The 16661-nt window shown below is 41.5% G+C and overlaps 1 protein-coding gene across 3 annotated transcripts in view; it reads left to right on the plus strand.

Moving 5' to 3' along the window:
- The window catches only part of MAP2K5 (mitogen-activated protein kinase kinase 5), a 120712-nt gene that overhangs the window by 52542 nt on the left and 51509 nt on the right, over window positions 1-16661 (plus strand). For all 3 annotated transcript variants that reach the window (XM_062642751.1, XM_062642753.1, XM_062642752.1), the window contains exons 13-16: window positions 132-180; window positions 7226-7299; window positions 8232-8282; window positions 11510-11581. In XM_062642751.1, coding sequence (XP_062498735.1) covers window positions 132-180; window positions 7226-7299; window positions 8232-8282; window positions 11510-11581 — 246 coding nt within the window. The remainder of the gene's footprint in view (window positions 1-131; window positions 181-7225; window positions 7300-8231; window positions 8283-11509; window positions 11582-16661) is intronic.

A 16661-nucleotide genomic window follows, 5' to 3' on the forward strand; every position in this document is an offset into this window, starting at 1 on the left:
GGACACCTTCCACACTTTCTGGCCCTGGCTCCATAGTTCATTGGAATTTGGGTCTTTAATGACTTGTGCAAGCTGAGATGTGCAGTATTTCTTACCAGGAATCTTTGTGTTGCTTTTCCTTTTCAATTCAGGTTGTGAAAGGCCTTACCTATTTATGGAGTCTAAAGATTCTGCACAGAGGTGAGTAACAGATGTTTTCTGTTTTCCAGTGAAATACCCTATTATTTTATATTAGCAACACTGCTATGGAGACAGTAGATCTTATAAACATCTGCTTTGATTCCAGTGGAGTAATGCAGGATGAATCTTGCTCATTAGCCTTGCATGCTTTCTGATAAAATATTTTTACTGCTCTTCTCTTTTATTGCCCTCCCTGTTCCCCTGCAAAGAAAAAGACTGAAGAAAGAAACAAATTTTATGGAGATGGAGATGCTCAGTGTTACGGGCAGGTGCCCAGTGGCAAAATGAGCAAGGCAAATCAGGTGTTTGCCTGGGATTGAAAATAGAAGATGGATAATGAGTTTTCTTATGTACCTCAGAAACCTCACGTGACAGCCACAGGCATTGCAAGAGTCTCTAAAAACATGGCCCACTGTCCTCTAACATGGTCACGAACAGTGAAAGAACCTTTAACCCTGTTTTCACCTAAGGCATTTTATTTTGGGGTTTTGCAGTTTGTTCTCCTTCCTGAAGCTCATCCGTGTTTTTTTAAACTTCTCATTTAGAATCATAGAATAGTTCGGGTTGGAAAGGACCTCAAGATCATCCAGTTCCAACCCCCCTGCCATGGGCAGGGACACCTCACACTAAACCATCTCACCCAAGGCTTTGTCCACTGCCTTGAACACTGCCAGGGATGGAGCATTCACAACCTCCCTGGGCAACCCATTCCAGTGCCTCACCACCCTAACAGGAAAGAATTTCCTCCTTAGATCCAATCTAAAATCTAGTTCTTGCTTTTAAATGTTATTTTATTTTGTTACGAATATAGCTGTTGTGGAAAGTTAATTTAGATGTATTAGGACTTTCAAAATCAGTGCCATTTCTGGAACAGTGGAAAACGCTGTTTAAAGAACAAAGAAGCTCTTCACCCTTCACCACCCCCCACCCTCCAAAAAAAAGGAAAACTCATTACATTTATAATGTGTCTAAAGTGTCTGAAAGTAACTGCTTTGGTTCCTAATGTTGCTAACAGTACTGTTTAATTTAACCCATCTGCTCACTCAGCCCGAGTGCACAGTTGGAGCATGCAGTAACCGACATCATTTGGGATTGAAAGAGAAGGGTAAAGTAGAGAGACACATAGAAAATCTTAAGTTGCAGACCAAGTAGGTAAGAGCATTTCTTGTGGGGTGACTGGTTCTGGAGTGGCTGAGAGGTAGGTGGAAGGCTGAGCAAGGTGATGAGCAACGCCTAGGTTGTGTGCCTGGTGTCCTGGTGTGATCAGTGCAAGGAACTGGACACCTCTGGAGAGTCATCCAGAAATCTGTACTCTGAGTGGTAAGAACATGCTAACGGGAAACACTGATTATGGTATGTATTGAGGTCCTGCCCATCCTTAGACCTCGGACTGTCCTCAGGCTTTTGTGGAGAGTTTGAATGGAGGAGGAGATTGAGCCTGCCTTTGTGCAGTGCCCCAGCGAGCAGCTGTGCAACAGGACATTGGCTTGGATTCCTCCTCAGTTTCACAGTGTCTCCTTCTTGGGAGGTCATTGTGATGTGAGAGCGCAGGCTCTCTCCCGGATGGTAGAAAAAGGCCTGTGGCCAGAAGAGTGAGTAGAGATCAAGTTAAGGTCTTGGCTTTGTTACCCCCGATTAGAGGCTCAGTGAAACACTAAGGCTGCTAGTGTATTTGACCCTTGGTTGTTGCTGGATTAAAAGAACAGGAATAACCCCGAATCCATGACCAGCTCAGTGCAGGCACAAGTTGCCAAGGAGGCTTCATTTCTGATGATGGTTTCAACATTTCACCTACTAGCCTGGATGTTGCCAAATGCAGATTTAGTAGCTCCATCCACTTGCAGCAAGAGGATGAACAGTCTAGATGCCAGAGCTGCTACAGCAATTGTCAGAATAAATGACAAGGTACCTGGAACATCCATGGCTGGACATTACTACACATTATTGCCACACTTTTGTAACACCCGAAGAGAAAAAAGGCACATTTGAATCTTATTTTTCATTTTCTCATTTAAGATTCTGGTCACCTCCTCAGTGTGATTTGGAGAGAGCATTGTGGGCAAGCATAAGTACTATAACTGCAACGTTTTATTGTTTGTTCTGCTGTAAATTTAGAACCTGGATCTGATTTTTACCTTGCCAGTAAAACAAAATCCCCCCTTTTATATGGGTTTCACTGCCTTGATTGAAGAGCAGCTCTTGAGTTTTTGATGAATTATGTATGGTCCTTGCCATGGCCTAAAGAAAAGCGCAGAAACTGATTTTTCATCACACTTCAGATGTTTCTGGCCTTGGTCTGTTGCTGGAATGACCAAGGTGAGAACAGCCCTGCAGAGTGCCATGGAGGGGATAAGTAGAATTCCAGGTTCAGCAGAGTTTCCTCAAGGTTTTCAGTCTTCTTGTCTGTTTTGAGGCCGCAGAAAAAGTGTGTGTACTTCTCTGTTTTAAAAATGGGTACAAAGTAATACCATGCCAGGGAAATGCCTGCTTCTCAGAGTAATCTCTGGCTACTGGTTTTAATGCATCAGAGGTAAAAGAAAGACAGTTTAACCCTGACTTCCTTGCTGTCACATGCAGAAGATCATGCAGGAAGCTCACATAGGCTGAGGAGTCGAGAGTTTCCACCGCGGCATAAGGAAGGTGGAGAAGCTGTGTAAGGCAGCGCAGCAAAGACAGTTTGTGACTAGAGCATGGATTAAAGCAAAGGAAACAAACAATGAGCAAGTCTTTTATTGCAGATCAGACATTTCAGCAAATATTACAGCTTAACTTCAAAACAAACCTTGCAACTAATGAGGTGATAGCCGTGCATATTAATAAACCCAACGCTGCAGTCTTAGTCATCACACCCACATCAAACATAAACATAAGATTAACACCTACAGCACTTCTTTGGAAGATGTGAGAATGTCCCAATGATAAGTGTGCTCTTTTCCCCAGAGGATAAGAAGTAGAAATGGAAGGGTAATGAGAAATTAACTTAGATTTAAAACAGATTTAGCAATTAAACAAGTCTAATCATGTACAAAGTCAAAGTTTGTATAAAGACAAACCAAAATCTGTTAAGTTCAAGAATAAGTATAGACCGTATGCATTTTATCTGCTACGTTTTTTTCTCTTCACACCTCCTTATTAAAGGAAATGTATGAAATCAATGTTACCCACTTGTGTTTAATTGTGCTCATCTGTATTTGTATGTGTGTTGGGGGCTGGTATATATTTGTGCTGGTTTGGGTCCCTTGGTTTCTGAGCAGGTTTTAGATCTGTCAGAGTTTTGGAGGTCTCTTCCGATTTGTGATGCGTGAGGCTGAGCAGAGTTGATGATCTCAAGATGTTCCCAGGCTGTTGGTGGCTGGGTGAAGGAGAAGGGAGGTTTGTGCATCCCTCAGACCATCTCTTTTTTACCCTGGGTTATTCCCATAGAAGGATATTCAAATCCTCTTTGTTTTGACAAGCTACTGGAGCTGAGGAGTGATGATTGGTAGGGGCAGGTATTGCTGCAACAGGGACAAGGAGTGTTCCCATCTTAGTTTGCTGAGGATTTCACCAGAGGTGCCCAGAGCAGTATATTTGATTTTTCACCCACCCTTTTTTTAGCTTTATGGGAGAAAATTGTTAGTGTAGAATGTAATGAAGCACAAACAAAAATACTAGGGCATGTGTGTGTATACCTCTGCATATTCACATGTGTAGCTAAGCACATACATGCACACTCATGGACCACTTGAGCTTATTTACAACAAAATACTCCTGGCCTTTACAACAAGCATGCTGAGGAAGTCATTGTGGCAAGGAAGTATTGTCATTTTCCCAGCAGCTTCTCTTTAACAGCAGTGTTCTGTGAGCTGTCTGCAGGTAGAACTGTGCTTTTGTATCTCCTCTTCCTTGAACCTGGTGTGCTGTGGTTTTATATGTTTAAAAGACAGGAAAAGTCAAGAGACAGCTTTCAGAAATATGTTGTTTTGTTAGGGATTTTTTCCCCTCACAATCACCAATCCGTTTGCTTTCAATAAAACAAGATGAAATGTTTGGTGTTCACAAAGCTGAACCTGTGACAGTTCTGTTTACTGGTAAGCACGAGCTTTGGAGGTCCCATTTATTTGCAGAGAGGTGAAACTACTTAGGCAGATATATCATAAAGAGGACTTGTTCCTCCTCTATAATGATGCTTCATGGAAATCATTTGTATTAAGCAAGCACTGGTAATGGGAGCATAATGACCCCTTTTGGCTCTTGTTTAAATTCTTTCACTTCTAAACAGTAATATTAATCACAAGCAGATGGTGCAGAACATTATTTATGCACATTTGTTTTCCAAAACCAAAAAGAAATGTTTAACCCATTAACTGAAGCTGTTCACGAAACAAAAAGGCTAATTTACTGATTGGGTGATTTTTCTCCCCACTTTTGATGCGAGATACTTTGAAGTGACATCTTCGTTGAGGATTGTCACTTCCCTTTCTTCTTGAGGAAACCAGCACAACCCTTGGAATTTATAGCAAATATTTGCTTAAACCCCCTATTTGTGGTGCTAGTTAAATTCTTCTGCAAGGATAGATAGTGTTTTTGTTATAGCAGTGCTTGTTTGGCTACAGCTTGCTCAGTGGAGGCCCCAGCCTGCACAAGCTGCCCTTTCTTCCTGGGCTTCTCTGCCTTTGTGGGCTGAGGCTTCCCTTCCTTCGTGGGCTGACCACTGATTGCTTTTTTCTTTTAGGAATTTCTCCTTTTATTATTGTTTGTGGAAGGATTTCAGGATCAAGCAATGCTCATTGAATGACAGATGTTCTTTTTAATTATATTAGCTTACTGTCCTTTCCCAGGGAAAGGAAGTTGGGTCTGTGGATCCCCAGTGACACAAGGTCACATAGCTGGACACATTGGTTCTAACTCGGTGAGAGCTGGCAGCCCTTGTGGGACAGGGGACAAATGTGACATGTTGGTTTCCTCCAGTGACTTGTGTTAAGGGAATATGGACTTGTGGGATGCCCTTGGAGCACATAGAATGGTTTGGGTTGGAAGGACCTTAAAGCTCATCCAGTTCCAACCCCCTGCCATGTGCAGGGACACCTTCCGCTAGACCAGGTTGCTCCCACAGTTCAGCACGAACCCGGGATGTAGGTAGCTCTGTTGGCTGCCATATTATTAGAAAGAAGGTTAAACAGGAGTACTGTGCAATGTCCTTTTCTCCTCAGGATTCAGGGTAGAGCCTCTGATGGACTCATCATGTCTTGATAGATGTGGCGAAGTCAGTCAGCATCCGAGGTCTGCGCTGTTTGTGAGCTGCCGCAAGGAAACCTTTGAGTCTCCCTGAAGTTTTAGTTAGCATATTCCTAAAACGCTGTTGGGAAGTGGACAGGAGATTGGTGACCATGTGGATGGCTCCATAGCAATGTTCTGCTCATCACCTGTGGTGTGGAATGGGTAAAAATCCATCACAAATGCAGCGCATGGATTGAATTCCTAAAGATGAGATGAGATTGGGATAACATACTGAGTCTGTTGATGCTGTAACATGATGGAGACACTCACAACTGATTGTTCTTTTGGCTTTGGAGGGAAATAGCAAAACATACCAGCACTATTAATACCTAGCTTAAAATGTACAGAATTTCTTAAGCTGTATAGTGTACTGTTGGATGCTTCCATTTTTAAACTGGATTTTTTTCTCTCATATATAGGAAAGCATTTAATCAGCTTGTTAACTGAGGTTATACATTTCTACATTACAGAGACAAATTAAGCAAGCTACTGTGGTACCAGGAAACATCTGCTAAACAAAGGCAAACTTAATGATAAACAAAATTAGGTTCTTTTCTAGTTGGGTTTCATCCATCTGCACCCAACTAGTGTTCACTTTTAAAGAAGGCAGAGATACAAGCTATTGCTTTTAATCCATTTTGACAGAAGAAAGCAGTGATTAGGCAAAGCCACTGTGCTCTAATCTTCCCAAGTTAAAGCCAGGCCATAACGTGCACATGGTACTTTCCAACTGGCATTGCTGACACAGAAAAGATGCTCAGTGTTTCCTGCACTACCATCGAGTTTATTCACACATCGATTTTAGAGTATGCAGTAGAAGTAAACCAACTTCTGGCATCAGGGGCTCAGCATTAAGTTCTTACCTGGCTTTACGATGTACATAGATGTTTAATTTGCTGGAGCAGGATTAGTAATCATTAGTAATCATTTTAAGGCATTGTTCCAAATGCATGCAGTCGGAGCTGTGTTATGCAGTAGAAGCCATGGAGGTGGAAGCCAGTAGCTCTAAAGAATGGTGTGCCCAAGAGCAGAGCTCCATTCTGTGTTCCTGCAGCTCAAATGTGCTTGTATGTTTGCTGTTTTGCTTGTGGTCCTTTATACAGGTGTTTGTGGGGGACACTTTGTAATTTTCATAGAATATTAAATTCTGCTCTTGTCACCACGTGGAATTAGGTGAGAGCTGTTGGAGAAGAGGGAGGCAGGGTTAACTGCAGTGATAAAATGCAAAGTCACAAGGCTGGGATGAATGGTAAAAGGTCAGCCCAGCTATCCCTTGGTACAAAACCAGGCTTCACTCTTTGCACTGTTGCTTTTGGCTTGTCCCTAAATCGCCCAGTGACACTTTGTTCCCTGTCAGCCATTTCTACTTCACACCATCAGCCACAGATCCTTTTTTGCAGACCTGCTCCAGCCTACGCTCCAGGCAGTTGTTTAATCCTATGTTTATGCAGTTGATTAATCCCTGTCTAAACACAGTGCTTCCATTTGTCCCTATTGAATTTCATGTAATGTTTTCACTCTGTTTTTTCCGGTTTGCCAGGATCACTTTGAAATGTTCTCCAGCACGCTTGCTGTCCCCCCCACATTGGTGTGACCTGCAGATTTAATAGCATGGATTATTAGTATTTGAGATACAATGTCTGTGCTACTGACTGCTGCAAACCAGAGGCTGCATTTGAAATATATCTGAAATATTTCCTGTGAAAATCCATCACGCTGATATTGGTAAGGATCCCTGTGTACACGATGCCGTAATCTAGGGAATACACCTTTGTTTCCCCAACAGATGTGAAGCCATCTAATATGCTGGTGAACACACGAGGCCAGGTGAAGCTGTGTGACTTTGGGGTCAGCACACAGGTAATTCCCCCGTTTTAGATATGTGCCTGCTCTCTTCCTAATGTCAGAAATCACCTGGCTGCCAGACAAACAGCCCCACAGCAAGCTCCCCTCTGCTGGGAGAGCCCTATTCATTTTTAATCTCTGGGTGACTTTTCTTCATCTGAATATGATTGTTCATTGTTTAATGACAGTAAAAACTGCTGATATTGTAATTACTACTTACGAATAGCAAACTTCATTGATATGCAGCTTTGATCTGAAAGCGTTTTGGCCAGACAAAAGGGAGGGCAGAACGAGAGACGTGTCTGGGGAGCCCAACTGGCCCACAATAAAAATTAATATTGGGAGTAACAATAGTGGTGGGCTTCTACACTGTGCAGCACAAATTTTAATTAATTTCCATTTTGGGCCTCCCTGGAGAACTTCTCTGATAGTGACCCATGAGCTTGCTGTGATGTTGATTTGAATTTCTGCACCTTTACTCTCAGCCAAACACGAGGACCAGAGAGAAGGTCAGCCTTGTATTATAAGTTGTCAGAGTCTGTTGTCCCTCCAGCGTATTTAGTGCTCGTTGCATTCAAGTGATGAATGTGGCTTTATTCACATCTTGAGCCAGCTGACTGAAAAATGAGCGTGTTCAATCCTACTTCAAATTGACTTTTTATATCAGACTAGTTTGGGGTACTAAAGCGATAAGCATCCTGTTTAACAGAATTGTTTAAGGTTATCAGCCATAAACTGTAATGCAGTGCTTGTTTAAATTGGAACTCTCATTCCGAACAAAAGAGAGATTTAATCATTTTTAATGCCTTTGCAGATAAATTTGTTCCCTTTTACATAATTTTTAGTTGATTTATAGGAATGATGATTGTAGGTTAAATGAGGAATAATTGCCCATTTTATTTCCACATTATCTTTATATTGTTCTAACAGACTGTTTTGTCTGATAGCTGGTGAATTCTATAGCCAAGACGTATGTTGGAACAAATGCTTATATGGCGGTAAGTGGATTTATGCAGGAGTTACATTTAAATAGAAGTATTTGTTCAGTCTTGTTCTGTGTAATGCAGGATATATTCTAAATCAATTCTCAAACTTCATCTCTCCTTATCCCCAGCATAAACTATGTCTTAATTGTGCACACCACAAAACAAGTCCCTTGTGCTGTCTCACAGACCCAATCCCTTCCTACCTGTGCTCCCTACCAGCTCCCAGCTCTGTGACACTGTGCTTCTTGCTGATAGGAAAGAGTAATATTGGGAAAGTGTTTATTTACTGTGTTTCTGGGTGCCTTTACTGCATTGTAACAGCTGAGAACAAAGCAGAGTCAAACATTCAAAACCCAGTTTTCTGCAGAGATCGTAGAATCATAGAATCACAGCATGGTTTGTGTTGGAATGGACCTTAAAGCTCATCCAGTTCCAAGCCCCTGCCACTGGCAGGGACACCTTCCTCTAGAGCAGCTTGCTCCAAGCCCTGTCTGGCCTTGAACACTGCCAGGGATAGGGCAGCCACAACTTCTCTGTTGAGGTGATGAAACTACCTTTGCCTTATTTCTGTACATGAAAGTATAAATTCCCATCATTTTTAGACCAAATTAACACATTGCTGAAGACGTCTCACTAGGGGGAAGGCTGCTGCTGTTAGCTAGGATGGGAGGTTTGAGTTTAGTGGTTCCAGCTGACCTGACAACTGGCATGTGGTGTTCATGTCATAGAGATTAATATGGTGACAAGGGCCAGTCTGAAAGTAAACTACAAAAGTTAGCATTTATTTTCCATTAGATGAATGTGATTAATTTCAGTTCTCCATTTAACAGATGTGAAAACTTACATGCTTCATTTTCGAGCAGTGTATTAACCACTGTCTTTTATTTTTGGCAATTAAAATTCTTCTAACAAATTATTTATGTCATGGTATTAATGAGGAGAAAATCAGTGTTCAGCTTGTTTTAAAAATGAAGAGAAAACTATACAAAATGGTTGATAACAGTATTTTTTCAAACCTTGGAAAAGAGGAGAGAGAAATCCATGACCTTTAATCACTTTCAGGTAATTTTTCTTACTTTCTTGTGAGAAGCAAGCAGACCAGGGTGTCCATTTAGTTGCTAAGTGCTTTTCTAGTCAAGGTGTACTCATTATGTGGCTTGTGAAACACTCGTGTCACCATCCTAGAAAGACTTGGTCTGTCCTGCATCATCACAATGTTATGTGCAGAAAAGTGTTTTAAAAACATAAAGAGAGGAAAAAAATCTGGTCTTGGGCATTACCATTTTTTATAGTAACCTGCTTATTTGGATGGCTTCATTTCCTAAAAGGACTGGAATATAGTGATTCAGGCAAATAAACAGCTCAAGTTAATCAACTTCTCCAACTCAGTTATTACTCTTAGCAGGTCTGAGAGTTAAATTGTATTATGCTTTTAGTGTACAACTCCAGATTACTGTTCTCTTTCCCAGGTGTACATTAAATAAATGACTTTTTTTCCTTACTGTTTATGGATGAAAGTGATGTGTTCACCTACTAGTGGCAAAAGAGGAATACACTTGCTCTGATTTCTTATGTTAGAATAGGTTTACTTGCTGAGTGAATCATTTGTTAATGTCAGATTTATAGGCAAGTCATCAAAAAGTAACAAAGGCCATAAGCTTTGGGTTGCCCACTTGGCAGACTGGGAGTCAATTTGAAACCATTAAAAAAATGGAGGTTTCTGTTGACAATAAAATAGCAGGAAAAAAAAAACAAAACTTTTTGATAGGGAAATTAAAATTTCCAGTAAAAATGGAATTTTCTGTAAAATCATTTTGTCAGTACTTTATATAGGCAAAAAATTGTGGATGGAGAAAGTAAGCAGTTGTAGAAAATTAAAGAGAAAATGGTTTTGAGCTCTGTATCCTGGGGATGATCTGTGTTGCACACTTGACTTTATGCATGTGCTACTGTTATTTTCATCTTCTTTTCCATACTTTTAAATCCACATGAGTAGGCTTCTTGTTTAAACATGTGAAGGATTTACTTGCTGGTGTCTTCTGGGAAGGCATCATTTCTAACTAGAAGTTGCTATGTAAAGCTTGAGCTGTTATAAGGGAAGAATAAACCATTTAATATCCCTCAGTGTGAATTATGCATCTGATTTGGTGGCTTGGGAAGGGCCAGGGTCTCATCTGCACTAGAGGAATCTGCTGTTATCACCTTGCCACAGGTATAAGATTTTTGGGTCACTGTTCAGCTCAAAATGAGACTCAGTCAGAAAGATTTGCTGTTCCAGTTCCATTCAGAGGTGGTTTTTAGGTTATGGCAGTTGTGGGAGGCAATCCTTAAAGACAATGCGAGCAGCACTTTGTTTTTTACTTAACGTTCATGCTGCGATAAAAGCTCTTGACCTGGGATTAGCAGGGCAGAGGAAACATCCGAAAACACATTGGAGTGGCACTAATTTGGGAGTTTGTTTTCTAACAAAGGTCTCTGGATTATTAAAGACTAAAAATACAGCCAGTGCTTTGTAGGTGGTTGGGCTAGACAGGTGCATTAACAGCACAGTGGGGAGAGAAGTCTCATGGAGCCTTTTATTGTTACATTTCATGCTGTACTTGACCTTGGAAATGCTTAAATTGTAGCTTTCAAGTAAAAACTAGCAGTTATATTTTACAGCATTCTGTTTCATGAGGCATTAAACTTGCTATTAATAGTTTTGAGTAAAGTCTTTTCATTTTCTATAGGTCAGAAATGAAATTAGAAAGTATATAAAATAAAATTGCTGGCATGTGAGTTCATTGGTTCTTTTGGCTTCAGTAACTTCGCTTTTTAAACCGTGGTTACTCCCCAGCCCCTTCACTCAACGTTAGGAGCCTCTTTTCCAAGTGTCCCTTGTGATAGATGCGTGTACCATTGGGCTTTCACAGCTTAACCTTGTGCTCTGCTGCACGTGTGCAAGCCATGGGCTTTCTGTATTTTGTTGTTGGATAAAACAGCCCAAACACAAATGCCAAGGCCAGCTTTGCAAGGTGCGTAGCTACACATCTGAGCATAACCAAGTCCTTTGCTCTTGCAGAAGAGGCACAATAAATCAAGAAGTCATGTTTGAGGAGCGGGTTTGCTCTCTGCCGGGTTAGCTGGTGAGCTTTAAGCTTCTTTGCATTTTCTCAGTTCTTTTGTTTGCCCTGGGCTAGGTTTTGTGCAATATATGATGGTTTGCTGGGCTCAAGATGTTTCTTTCCATCTCTTTGCAGCCTGAGCGGATTTCAGGAGAACAGTATGGAATTCACTCAGATGTTTGGAGTCTAGGGATTTCCTTCATGGAGGTATGGAAGTATCTGTCATTCTCACGTGCACAAAGCAACAATCAAATCTAACGTATGAATACTTTCATGTAATCTTTGTATACTGTTTCATATGTGCATCTTTTGAACTATTGCTAAACTTCTTGGCTGTATTTAGAATGGGTTTGTTCTTACTGCCTTCAAATTAAGTATTAGAACCTCTGCACAAACCATTAACTGTATAATAGAACTCCACATGGGAGTAAGAAGTGGGGCCTGGTCCGTGAATGCCTCTGCATCCTTTCAGCACCTCTAGGATTGAAGATGATGGTGTTTCTGTATTTCTTCACAGGCTGGGAGCGAGGGGACCGTTATTAGGGTTAAAACGGCATTATGCAGATTCCAGGTTTGAGCTGGTTAATGGCCTTGCAAAAGCTCTGTAGAAATATTTGCCCAGTGGTATGAGTCCTTCCCTGTGTGATTAAATGGTTTGGGTTAGAAGGGACCTTAAAGCTCATCCAGTTCTAACCCCTGCCACGGGCAGGGACACCTTCCACTAGAGCAGCTTGCTCCATGTTGCATCCAACCTGGCCATGAGCACTGCCAGGGATGGGGCAGCCACAGCTTCTCTGGGCAAAGGTGCCCTTCCCTTTTCTTCTGGTTTAGTATCTGATACATCACTGTATCATTATGTCATATAATGATAGAGTAATAATTAAGGTAAAGCTGAATATGCCTTTTGGTGAAGTGCAACTGATGTTTTAGCAGATGATTAGATAGGAGTTACGTAGTCTTGGTGCTGCCCCCCTGCATCTTAGGCAAATTTCTCATTTTGTAGCCTAAAAGTTAACGAAGAGTCTTGTTACATTTTCAAACAATAAATTCCTTGCCAAGTCAGTTTTAACTGCAGTGGAAATACTTAATGCTGAATCATTGCATTCAGCTCTTGTAAATCTTTCCCAGAGTCTGACTGAAGCTAGCTCTGAATTACAGCAATGACATACTTTAACGTGTCACAGGGGATGTGGCTCTCTTAATTTGTTTTACTGCAAATTTTAATGGCTTGTGATGCTGGAGAGCCCTCACAGTTTTGGGAGAGATACCGAATGTGCTCATACACTCTGTAAATTAATCCAGCCAACAAAGGGCTAAATCCAGATTGTATTACTCGAAGACTTGACTGTGGTATTGTCCTAGTTCATGATTGAATAGAGGGATATAAATTCAGGAATCCTATAGAACAAGCGTTTACTGGTTCCTTTGCTGAATAAAAGATGTATTTTGATGTGTAGCAGCAATCTGATGATTTACCATGTAGACCAAGATATTTGAGTGTAGTTTAGGATTATTAGTAAGTAACCTGTCTGGTCATGAATATGATTTGAAGGATGAATTTCATGTTGTACCAGCCAACATTAGGAAAACCTTTAATTTGCATTTTATCTCCTCTTTTAAACCCTTTCAACTTTTTTTCCCCCTTCTCTCACTTTCCAGAAATGTTTTCTGAACCAGATGTACAAAAACCAATCTGGTGTGGTGTGCTTTGTTAATTGGGATGTCATCTGGTCCTCCGGGACCTCTCTTCAACATGATCACTGCTTTATTGAAGTGGTTTGAGTGATGTGTTAAATGATGAAAGCAAGGACACTGCCTTAGAAAAATGGCTCAGAAAAGGTGAAGAAGATGCTCAAAGAGCCACGCAAGGTCACTGTCATTAAAGTAACACTGTATTGACATGGGGATTGGTAGTGGAGACACCCAGGCCCTTGTTGATGGAGCTGTTAAAAAGGGAAGTTGGCATTTGCTGTAGGATTTTAAAATCATCTCCACTTAGAGGTGCAATACTCCAATCCCTGCGATTCATGGTAGCACTGTTAGAGCATGTTAATTGAAAAGAAATGGCATTTATGACCAAGTTAGCAAGGGCTGTTCTGATGTATGAGAATATAAATTACCAGCTAAGTAAATCTGCTTAGTTTCTTTAATATTCTTCTGAGCCTTTCAAATGTCTTGGATTTCTTTGCTGCAAAGCTTCGTGTAATGTGAAACTGAGTTTAGTTTTGGAGGTTAAGAAAGCTGCCCCAGAAAACTTGCTGGCAGAGTGTGAAAAGTATTAGGTGGTGGGAACCACCTGAGTCTTGAGAGTGGTGAGTGTTCTTGTTCCCTTTGAAGTAAGAGATGTCTGAGGGTGCTCAGTGTTTCCTTTGCCAAAAAGAGGGAAGAAATTAAAAATGAAAACAAGTAAATTTAAAAAGTGCTGCTAGCATCATTATTATTATTATTATTATTATTATTATTATTATTAGTTTGCTGGAAACCTGTTTAAAGTGTTTCATCGCAAACAGTTTGCCTGTTTTCATGAGGTTTTAGGTGTTTCATTGAGGTGCTCATGGCTTGACAAAGCGAGTTCAGTTTAAACCAATGACATTGCTGTCACTACACTGAAGACTGTGTCAGCATTTTCATTTATAAAAGCTGTTTTCCAAGGGTTTATAACTCAGTCATAAATACACTCTGGGCTGGGCTGAGCCTGAGAGCTGTGTGTGCTCTGTAACCGAGGCAGCCACCCTCCAAGAGCCATGTCCTGCACAGGATAAATAGAATTGCCTAATATTTCTTGTTACTCTCTAATATGACTCTCGTCCTGCCTTGTGTGGCTGTGAGCTGAAAGTGGACTCTGAAGCATCCAAAGGATTCATCTTGTTGTGTTCTGAATAGGCAGTGTTCTTGTCCAGTGGTGCCTTTTTGAGGAGCAGGTGTGCCTTCAGCAGAGCCGTTTCTCCTGGGATAAGAGACTGCTGCCAGAGACAAGAAGCTGGGTGAGAAGAGCTTTTGGTGGGACTGTGTAGACCTGGTGTCTTCTTTGGCCCTCCTGCTTCTGCAGGGGGTTGCCTCTTGGTTTTCCCCTGGATTTTGCCATCTCTGCTGAGATGCACTGGCATGCTCTTGAGACAGGACTGAGGACCGGAGTCTCCTACGTGTCCTGGGGAGAGAGATGGTAGGTGAGCAGGGGGTTTTGGGAAGGGAGTGGAGTAGAGTTGTGATCAGAGGTGTTTGTTAAGGGGAAGTATAGGCTTGCACATCTTTGCCAGAAGATCCAGGGCTCATTTTATGTACCAGTAAAATTGGTATTATATTACATTGAAATGCAGGAAATAAGTGATTTGCTTATGCCACAAAACTAGCAAGTTGTGAAATATGAATGCTGGCTAATGATACCTTTCTGCACCTCCTTTTCCATCACATCCTAGTCTCTGCTTTCCGCTGTTCTCTGCTGATAAAAAGAGCTACTTTTGCTGTGTTGGAGGCCTCTTTTTAAAACTAACTTTTCTTGCAAAGCTGATCAGTGTTCTCTCCTTCAGAGGAAAGGAGCTTGTCTAGCAGTTTTAATGTTAGAAACAAGTTCTTTAAACTCCCAGAATGAGAACATGACAGCAAAGAGGAGGAACATGTTTGAAGAGGGTGCTGCAGAGAAGCTCTGCTTTAAGACGATTCTCTTAAACATCTTAAAGATTGAAATGCTTTAGCTGCATGAAGCTGATGTAAAGACTTGTGTATATGTAATCTGGTCAAGGAGAGAAGGTTTCAGACGAACTTTCTAAGGAGTCTGAAGCATGTCTTCAGTCACACATCATCAGCTTTGATGTGATAATGGTTCAAAATGAAGATTGTGAGCTGATCTGCAGGAAGCTCTGCAGAACATCATTTAATCTTCTGCAGGAGTTCACTTAAGTGTGGACGTTATGGTTGGTCTTTCATCAGTATTACACCCTTGCCTAAACAACAGCAGGTAGGCAGATGCTGAGGTGGAATCTGAGACCTGAAGCTTGGTGGTGCAGCACAGTTTCTGTAGTGGCACTGTGATGTGGTGAAGGTTTGATAGCAAGGGGTACAGTCATGATGGGGCATCTGTGAATCTGTGTGAGGCACAGACCATGCAGTGACCTCCAGTGTCAAAAGCCACACTGAGCAGAGGCAGGAGGAATATTAATTAAAATAGCCCATTAGAAAATGGCAAGGGTCAAGCTTAAAAAGAAAATGAGAATTGCATTTGACCTCCATACAGAGCAGGAGTCTTGATATTGTAATGAACTCCTTGGCTGGAGTGAGGGGTGTCTGATCAAGTGGCATTTCTTACTCAGCTTGGCCTTGCTTTTTGTGTGCTTGCAGAGAGCAGAACTTTATTTTACTTGGTTAAATTGGAGATACAAGGAAATGCCTTGCCATTGTGATGCTGGTGGTGCTGGTGGAGCCATTGAGAATAACAGGAGGCATGAGGAAAGCAAGAATGTTGAAAGCACTTTGTTGCAATGAGCCTCACCTTGTTACTGTGGTTTTAAGGGTTGTAGTTGCCAAATGTGGGCAAATCCTCAGATGCTTCACTCAGTCTTGAGAGTGGCTGTAGCACATGCAGAGTTTTGCTCAGTAGTTTGAGTTGTTCTTGTTGTAGAGTATTTATGTAGTTTTACTCATTCTAATGCTGTGTTTCAGAAACTTGATCTTAGGAAAAACCTGCCCTATATATTTGTTATTTTTCCTCCCTTGAGCTATTTCAAGGGATTTTTCCAGGCAGTGGCCATTAGCTCCATTCCCTCATCTGCCATCCTCAGCAGCCACCAGGATGAAGAAGGACAATGTCCAGCTCCATCGCGATCTTTGTGGTAGTGGAATTAGAAGTAGAGGTACCAGTGCCTGAGGGTTGGGTCATGAATTAATAATTGCTGTGTGGTGGGGGAGACCCGTCAGAGTAGCTGAGAATGGGGAAGTTGCCTCGCAGAGCGCTATCAATCACTCAGTGACCATAACTTCCAGTAATTAGTGTATTTTATGGGCCTTTGCTTCAGTGACTCGGAAGCACATATGCTCCACTCACAGCTAAACTTAGCCAGAGTAATATTCCAGGATGATTTATCCGCTTGCTGCACTGGGATGTAACCCTATATTAGGTGAAGATTGTGAACTAAGCTGCAATAAAGTGTAAGTTTAGGTACAGTTTGCGCGGGTTGAGACCTCAATGTATCATGTTTCACAGCAATTGCTCTTAGGCCACTGTGGGCAGTCTGTGTGGCAGCAAAATAAATAATAGAGTTCTCTATCTGGGTGGAAAGGTGAGTGGACAGTT

This window comes from Pezoporus occidentalis, unplaced genomic scaffold (genome assembly GCF_034315485.1).
Source record: "Pezoporus occidentalis ecotype Australia unplaced genomic scaffold, CSIRO_AGI_Poc_V1 ctg72, whole genome shotgun sequence".
NCBI classification, from domain to species: Eukaryota; Metazoa; Chordata; class Aves; order Psittaciformes; family Psittacidae; genus Pezoporus; species Pezoporus occidentalis.